Here is an 8,583-nt window from a genome sequence, read left to right as displayed (position 1 = left end):
TGCAACATATTGGATTGAAGACATAAGTAAGGTTTTCGATATCTGTGTGATAGGCACATATTGTGATCTTGCACAAAAGCATATATACACTTTTGTCACCTCATTTGCCAAAAGATTATTCCCTTCTTGCAACAACTTTCACCTTGTACTCCTCCAGTTGCTGAAAGGCTATTCTGATGTGTAATAGGAGCCATTTGTACTGTGAGGATGTATTAACACTTCATGTTGCACAAGACTCTCTTTTTCCGGAAATCTGCATCACCTGCATGCTTATTTTGGCCAAAGTCGTCATCCTGATTATCTGAATAAATTAATAATCAAACTCTTCCATGTAATTATTAACATAATTATTGCAAAATAATCTTTGCATGCTACTCTATTCGTGCAGCCACCCTTCCTGCAAAGTCCAGTGATGTGAAAATCGACCGCTTTCAGAAATCTGAGCGTGTGTGAGTGTGTGAGAGGGAGAGAGTTTGCGTGCGCGTGCGTGTGCCGCCTCGTGCTCATCTACTACGCTCCACCGCGTTCTAACCAATCAGGGAGCAGTATTTTGCAGATGCGGAAATGCAATGGCGGAGAAAATGAAGCCCGGTGGAAGCGCTCCTCCTAATGAGTCCGGTAAAAGCACCAGCTGTACGGACTGCGTGTGTGTGATTCTGAAGCTGCTGGCGGACTTCGAGGAAGAGGTTGGTGTGCGCTGTGTCCCCCCCTGTAGCTCCGGACACCTCTCATATGAGTCCATGCCGCTACATGCTATTGTTTTTAGCAACCGGCCGCGGTAGCATGGCTTCCCTGCACCGCTGTCGCCATTCTCCCTGGAAACGGTTACATTGTTTCACCACATTCAGCGGTTGAGCAGCAAATTGCAACAAAGTAGCTGCTCACGGTTTGTGTCCGGGGGCTCGAAAACGACTACATGTTCACTGCAAAGAGCCCAAACATCCTGCAGCTCCACATGCATTAATGCAGGGCAAGTTTACCTCATAAACAAAAAGACAAATCATCACCCACCGTAGCCTGTGCTTCATGTCCACGCCGCACTGAAACTCAGAAATCACTTAAACATGTTGTTTTGTTTGCGTTTTTCAAAATTAAAGCTGAAATTAGGTGATGCTGCGCTGAAACTTGAGGTCAACATCGACGCGGTGGATTTGCCATCATCCTCAGCTGCTCATGTTTACAGCTGCCTGCAGCAGCACATCGCCAAATTACAGGTAATGCGGGGCCCCCACACAGCGAATTAGACAATAGGTAATGCCATACCAGTCTATGAATCTGATTTTTATGGTACAGACGACAAATGCATGTTTTTGTGCACCTGCTTCCATTGATACACAATATATAATTATGTAAGATTACACAGTATTCTCAGAGAATAAGGATTATAATTAGTTAGTTGCCAGAATGGTATGTTTGTGTATGTGTGTGCTTGGAGAGGATCTCCCTTCTGCCCCTTGTAAAGCGATGTAAGGGTTTGATTTGTTTCTGAAGGCCGTTTCAGAAAGCCTCAAGACACTGGTGGATGCTGGAAACCAGTCCTCATCCGTAAAGGACAACACATCGGGAGGACACCAGGACGATGCTGCCGTTTCAGCTTTACTCAAAGAGCAGGCACCCACGCCGTCTGAGCACTGTCCCACCACCTCTAGCAGAGGCATCTCTGAGGCTGAAGAGAGCAAGTCGCAGCCTGATGACCTCATTGTGCAAATCAGAGCCGGGAAGTCAGAGGTGGGCAGGCAGCTGTTCAGGCGGTGACATTTTTAGAGCCCTCTTTGCTTTCTGTCAAGCAAATGAATAATCATAAGTAATTGCTCCTGAGGATGTGCGCATGAAGCGATGCAGTGAAGCAAATGCTTGATGGAGACCTGATAAGCTGAGTTTAGCAGAGAATAAGGGGTCCTTCAGTGCTGTGGTTGGGTAAAACAGACCACACTGCTGGAGGGCTTTGAGAGAGGGCCAGGTCCTTGATGGATTATGAAGTGGATGCTCATTACTTTGAGATTGCATGTGGATGAAGGACGAGAGGGCCCATTCTGTTGTGCATTTATTTTGGTAGCCAAGCAAACAGTATTCATACTTCATCATTTGATGATGGCGAGCAATTCAACTTTTTTGGCTACCTGTAATATTTTCCTCCTCCATTCCCCCTTCCATGTGCTGTAATGTAAATTGCAGCACCTTCTTTGTCCCTGATCATTAGCATTAAACAGATGAAAAAAAGGAGGGACATTGTATCAATACCTATCAATAGCTCATCAATCCACCATGTATCATCATCTGTGTTCTCTCTGTGTTCCAACCCCAGATTGACCGAAGAATATCTGCATTTATGGAGCGCAAGCAGATGGAGATCAATGAAAACAATGTGCGGGAGTTTTGCAACGTGATCGACTGCAATCAGGGTGAGAATGGGAGCGAGGTGGGGGCAGGGTGGAGAGGGAGCCTGCACACAGATTGCCAATGTTTGGGAGAGAGCTGATTTCCACAGGCGAGAGGTCAGGCTGAACTGCTCCAAGAGTGGAGCTGAAGTAGCTAACACACTCGGCCTCAAAATAAAACCAGCTTGGTCCAGAAAAACATGAGACAGAGGGCCTTTTTTAATTCAAAGCCTGAGTGAAAGAACAGTAATAGAAATCAGGACATTCAAGCAGGCAACTTTATTGGGCAGCATGTACAATGTTCAAATACCTTTCACTCCTCATCTGGTAAATTAGTTTCCAATTATTAAATTTATATTGTAAATCAACTTCCATTGAATAAATGTAGCGGTAAGGATGTGTTTTTTAGCTCCGCAAATTTATCAATGGTAATTCTCTCCACTGTAGAAAACAGCTGTGCCAGAACAGATGCAGTGTTCACTCCTTACCCAGGATTTAAAAGTCATGTGAAAGGTAAGAAACTGATTTATGGCTTGAAATGTTAACATAATTGGAATAATAACTAAATAAATAAAAGTCAGCCTTATTTTTAGGATTACAACCATGTATTTTTGAAATGATGAGTTAGGTTTGGAAAGGGTTTCAGAGGACCAAGCATCATAAAAATTCACGATCATGTAAGCTTTGTTACCACCGGAGCAGTTACATCGTTGTCACCTCAGTTACATTCATAGCTGTGTTTTTTTCCCTTTCTTCTTTCCCTTTTCTTTTTTTGAAGAATCACAAGTTCTAGTTTTTAGTTTAATTCAGTGTTATTCAACTTTATTGTCTTTCCATGTTACATAAGTGCACAGGGAAAACAAAAAGCCTCCTTGTTTGGGTCATTGTCTGTTAGAAACAAGAGTTAATTGAGTGCTGCACAGACAATACAAAACAAAACAGTGCAAAGGAAACAGTGTAATGCAGTATTATAAATGCAATATTAAGATCTGAACCAAACCGCCTCACAAAAATAACCAAAACAGCACCATCTCGTAGGATCCCCTTGAAGTATCTGCATGCCTGCTGCACGGCCGTGTTGTTAATATTTGCTTATGGCTTCTGCTGCGTGTTTTGTGCCTTGGCTGGGCAGTTACCCGGGTGGTAAACACTTACGGGCCACAGACCCGAGGTGGAGGAGGCCAGGGAGAGGCTGGCGAGCAGCAGAGGGGTTCGGTGGCCAGGGAGTGTGGAAATCCAGTCATAGAGGAACGTCTTCACAACATCGAGACTCACTTAAACCTCTCAACTGGTGAGGAAGAAATCTGCAATCGTTTATAAATATATATATATATATATATATATTTTTTTTTTTTGTCTATATTTGATATGCTTATGGCCGATTGCTGATGTCGATACCGATTATATGCACAAATTTTTTCCACACAAGTTTCTCCTGTAGTGGAATTAACATATTATTATGTTTACTCTTATCTTGACGGCCCACTGGCAGATGCAGACTTGAAATACACTGATTTTCAACATGTACACATTCACTGGAGTGCCAAGCATTTTGGCATAAAGGGTGATCTCGGCAGAAATTTTCATTTTGGGCTGATACCGATATTTCATTTTAAGGCCTTTATTGGCTGATACAGATGATGTGTCTGTGTATGTATCATTCACCCTTACCAAATACTATTGATTACTCAACCAGGAAAGCTTTGAGCTCTTAGGGATAAAGCATTGTTGTGCTTTGCTAGATATGAGATGTTATATACATGTATGAAAGCCATTTCCAAACTATTTCAGGCACTTTTTAAAAGTTGAATTCAAAATTTCAACTCCAGTGCAACACTGTCCACAAGTGTATTTTAAATTAAACTCAAGGAGAAATAAAACCTTTCAATGTAAGTAATACCACCTTATCATTTTTAATAAGAAACAGCTTCTAAACACAAGCTTGTAATTTGTGTGCTCTTGTAATGTGTCAGATGGTTGTGTATTTTGTGACATCCTCTTAATGTAAAATAATACCATTTGAATATGAGTATTAGTATTAGGATAGTGCTGACAGTTTGTTGGTGTCGATAAAATGTGAATATTATTTGAAATTATTACAATTTAACTGCATCATTTATAGTAATTAAGTTTTCTTTTAGTTTTACACTACATTGCTCGCACTCCTTAGCCTAAAATACCAATATTAAGTCATTCCTTAAGGAGATTTACTATATTGGCCCTGCATGAGTTACTAATATAACATTGCCTGTATTCCTCTTGCTGACCGAGTGCTGTGTTTGTTAGCAGGTCCGGTCCCACTGAGTGTTTACCAGAGGCTGAAAAAGCTGGAAGATCGCATCCTGGAGTTGGAGGGACTTTCGCCAGAATATTTTCAGTCCACAGTAAGTCTTGTGGCTTTCATTTGGATACATGAGAACTGCCTCTTGATTATTTGAGTCAGAGTTTAATTATATTTCCTATAATGGTCCTGAAAAGTACGACACTCAGAGTCACACAGCATAATGGAAAATGCTTTCTCTCCTTAGATACCAAGCTTTTTTATGTAATGTACAGTGCTATTTTAAATGCAAAAGCACCTTTTAAAAGTCCTGGCATATGAATGAACTTTGTGTTTAGCTGCCATATGTAAACATGTACATCTTATGTCAAACAATAGTGGTCTACATGTTATATCAAAGCTCAGATAAAAGCATTCAGAATGGGGAAACATGCCTTCGAAACCAGTAGTGGATAAACAGGGGGGCTTCTAGTGGTGGACAGTCAAAAAATATTGTCTGGATAATGGTCTTTGTACTATCATGATTAAAAAAAAACACTCAGAGAGTAGAGTTAGTCAGTGTGAGTTGCTCTCCATCAGTTGGAGCTTGTATTTGTATGATGCCCAAATTAGCATGTAGAATAAAGGTTAGCTGTTGGTAAGGTCTGAGCAGCTTATGGCAAAATGAAGCCCACTTACTGAGAGAAGTTTGTGGGTGTTCATGATTGTTTCTCTTCATGTTTGACTACACTTTCAGTCAAACATTTTTCTCTATTTGCCATAAATGGATTTGAGTCAAAAATGCAGTATCTGTTGTCAGATATTTCAATTATTTCAAATTATGCGTACTCAGAAGATTGTAGTATGTGATTCATTGGGCTTTATATTCAGCCCAAAGACTGCAGGAGCGTAGCACAGACTGGAGACTAATTTCCCGTCTTGAGCAGTCTGTCCAGCATGTGTTTAGTTATCTGCGTAAGTGTGCTTGAGATGCTGCATGTCTCTTCACACTGGTATTTCTAAGCACAGCATGCTGCTTCTATGAGTATGCTGCTCTCCATCTGCTTTTGACTCACTGCATGTTTGTATGAGCAGAGCAGGAGAAGTCGAGTGTCTTTGAATAAACTGATGGGGTCTTTTATATTCAGAGTACCACTTTTTTTGCAATTTCTGAAAATAGTTTGGTGTTTGCTGAAGAGCTGTACACACACAGTTGGCCCACGGTATCAGGAACAACATTTTAACACTAAATACCAAAGTGGCTCCTTAACTAATTATAGAGCAGCTTGAAAATAAAGGAATCCATGAGGTTGTATGACTTGAAGGTGAAAGCTAGGTCTCAGTGGAGAAACCTCTGCTCCCCTCTATTATTGTTGAGTAAAAATACATATTTCCCATGTCGTGTTCAGCAAGTGCCTGCTTCTCTCCATAATATACTCCTAGTGATTTGCTTATTAAAATCCTTTTCCTCCTTTTTTTAAAAAAAATTCTTGTAAACACTAGCGTATTCTCTCATCAGTTGGAGTAAGATTACACTCATCTGAAGCATTTGTTATTACATTAAATTGTCTTTGTGAAAACCAGGCATGATTTTTAACATATTATATACTTTTCTCTACATTGTGTGGACCTTATTTTCACTCGTCCAGGTTAATTAAAGCACCAAGAATGGAAGGGAGAGGAAAAGACGTTTCTGTATGTTCTTCTGTTGTTGTGTTATTGTCAAAAATGATGAATGCCTAATGTGTGTTCCTGTGCTTTTTTTTGTAGAATTATCTGCACAAGCGACCAAAGGCATCCGCTAATCAGGTTAGTAGTGTTCCCCATGCGCACGCCGTCACTGTACTTCATCCACGAGTGCAGTGTAACGCATGTTTAAGTTTGTGTGTGCCTGGCCAGAGCAACCGATTAATGCGACTGAGTGTGTTTTGGTGTCACTGTGTCCTTCAGGCCTGCAGTCTGACAGAGCTGGATGGGAAGATCAGCGCAGTGAAAGCAGCCCTGCTGAAGAGGGTGAACGAATTCGGGCCCGGATATGGAACAGAGTGTCCGCTCTAACCGCACTCAAACACACTACATCCGCTGCTGTTGTCCAAACACAACATTGCTTCCTTTTTCAATCCCCGTACTGTTCGTTAGCACCCATTCCTCTGCGTTTGTCTTTGTAGTTCAGTGAAATATGATTGCTTTGTAAATAAAAGTATTTTTTCTTTCCTTAAACTTTTGACCTGTGATTTTATTCATGCACTTAACATGTCAAGTGTTAACCACAATTTACAAACTGATTGCAGTCAATTACTCTTTTTATTGGTAGAAAATCCAGTGATCAGGGTTTAGGTAGGGCATTTTCCACATGACTGTAGGGACCATTTGCAATAATCTGAACCATGACTTAAAAAAATATTAGAACTGAGAGGGGTTGAATTGACACAATTTAGACATTTTGGCCCTTATTGTTTAAGTCTATCAAAGTTTGTTTTTAATGTGTATGTGTGTGTATATGTGTGTCTGTGTGTGTTTGTCTGTGTGGTGTCTGTAATTGAGGTGAGTCAGAGAGAGCACCTGATTTGTCTGCCTTACTGCTGTGTGAGAATGATCACCCCTAATGGTTGTCATTATAACAAATGACCTGATTACTGAAAGTCTGTTTGGAAAACATATCGGAGACCCAACAAACCAGCATTAAATGGGATTGCGCGCTGTGGTAGACACTGCGATGTGTTTATAAAAGGCTTTTACTTAGAGCTAGACTGAGCAAATGATTTATAAATTATATCAAGTCTGGAGTAATTAAGCTTGTGAGAAAATCCTTGAATCCTGAATATAAAAGACCCCATCAGTTTTATCTGTTATGTGTAAACCTATGGTACTATTACAGAAGTACAGGAGTAGTTTGACAAATGACACCAAAATGAAAAAAAGGACATTGACCTTTATAAATTGATATGTTGGAAAAAACCAAAAAAGAATAAAAAGGTTTAGTAATTTGACCAATCTATTACAGATTATAATTTAGAACATCAAGTGATAAATTTAAGGTAATTACCTTTATCAAAATGTATTTTTGAAATATAATGAATGCTTATTAAAGAATAATGCATAAAATGATAAAAGGCGTTTTGCAACAGGTGTGTCAGTATATCAGAAACGTAAGAAATGTAACTTTCTCACACCTACGAATTACTGTAACTCCCTTTTCTTCAGCACAGCTCTTTGTATTTCATGTCAAGATTTATTTCAAAAGTAATTGATTGAGTGACCTGACTAACAATGGAAGACGTCGCATTGTATTTTCGGAAGATATTCCATTCTTAACGCCAAAAGAGGAAAACTTTTTCTTTTTTTTCCCCCTTTCAGGTGTACCTCACTTGTTCTTCTCTGTCCTTCTCTTGCTCATAGACTGGAACCCTCTGGGCAACAACGGCCACAATGCGCTGGGAAGGGGAGCACTTGAGCCGTGGCGATGTGAAAAGGGGGTGCTTATTGTTCCCCGGGAGCTTTTGTCTCAGACACGGTCCCCTTATGAGGGTTAATGAGAACAAATTGGTCTGAGTGTAACAAATGGATTATGGAGGTGGACAAAAGGCTGTATTTTCGAGGCACGGTTTGCTGGGATCCACCCATCATCTGCCCATTGAGCTGAGCAGGCTGACTAGCGTCTGTATGAAGTGTGGCTCACTAAATATCTCATTATCTTTATCCTGTCTATTTTATGCCATGAGCACAATGTCATTATGTGCGCGGCTTCCTGCAGTGAAGGTGCTGGATGCATGTCCCCATGCAACTAAAATATGAAGTCTTACAGCTCAATAATTGAGTTCTTCCCGGTGTATAATAGCTGTGTTATTACTCATTTTCTACCACACAGATTTAAGTTCAAGAATACAAAGTCAGTATGTCAACAATAGTGTCAGTGGTTATTACTCTAAGGTTGGGTGGGCACAG

At 40.5% G+C, this 8,583-nt stretch overlaps 1 protein-coding gene across 2 annotated transcripts; it reads left to right on the top strand.

Annotated features, from left to right (window-relative positions):
* The first annotated feature begins 546 nt into the window (after window positions 1-546).
* mbip (MAP3K12 binding inhibitory protein 1) lies at window positions 547-6,858 on the top strand. 2 transcript variants are annotated; one of them, XM_030045309.1, is made up of 9 exons: window positions 547-686; window positions 1,098-1,214; window positions 1,492-1,728; window positions 2,306-2,402; window positions 2,826-2,891; window positions 3,511-3,669; window positions 4,668-4,762; window positions 6,409-6,447; window positions 6,589-6,858. In XM_030045309.1, the coding sequence occupies exons 1-9, from the start codon at window positions 570-572 to the stop codon at window positions 6,694-6,696; spliced, it is 1,035 nt and encodes a 344-aa protein (XP_029901169.1). In that variant the 5' UTR covers window positions 547-569; the 3' UTR covers window positions 6,697-6,858. The 2 variants fall into 2 exon arrangements, with proteins under 2 accessions (XP_029901169.1, XP_029901168.1); XM_030045308.1 differs by having other exon boundaries at window positions 4,665-4,762.
* Window positions 6,859-8,583: the final 1,725 nt, after the last annotated feature.

This window comes from Myripristis murdjan, chromosome 22 (assembly GCF_902150065.1).
Source record: "Myripristis murdjan chromosome 22, fMyrMur1.1, whole genome shotgun sequence".
In the NCBI taxonomy this organism is placed as follows: Eukaryota; Metazoa; Chordata; class Actinopteri; order Holocentriformes; family Holocentridae; genus Myripristis; species Myripristis murdjan.
The sequence above is the reverse complement of the archived record's forward strand: the minus strand, read 5'-3'. Positions and strand labels throughout refer to the sequence as shown.

Bases quoted from the DNA above. Each gene is read 5' to 3' on its own strand.
- mbip (XM_030045308.1), top strand. From the start codon at position 570: ATGGCGGAGAAAATGAAGCCCGGTGGAAGCGCTCCTCCTAATGAGTCC. The intron at 1,729-2,305 runs GTGGGCAGGCAG...TTCCAACCCCAG, and splicing joins TCAGAGCCGGGAAGTCAGAG to ATTGACCGAAGAATATCTGC. The intron at 6,448-6,588 runs GTTAGTAGTGTT...TGTGTCCTTCAG, and splicing joins CAAAGGCATCCGCTAATCAG to GCCTGCAGTCTGACAGAGCT.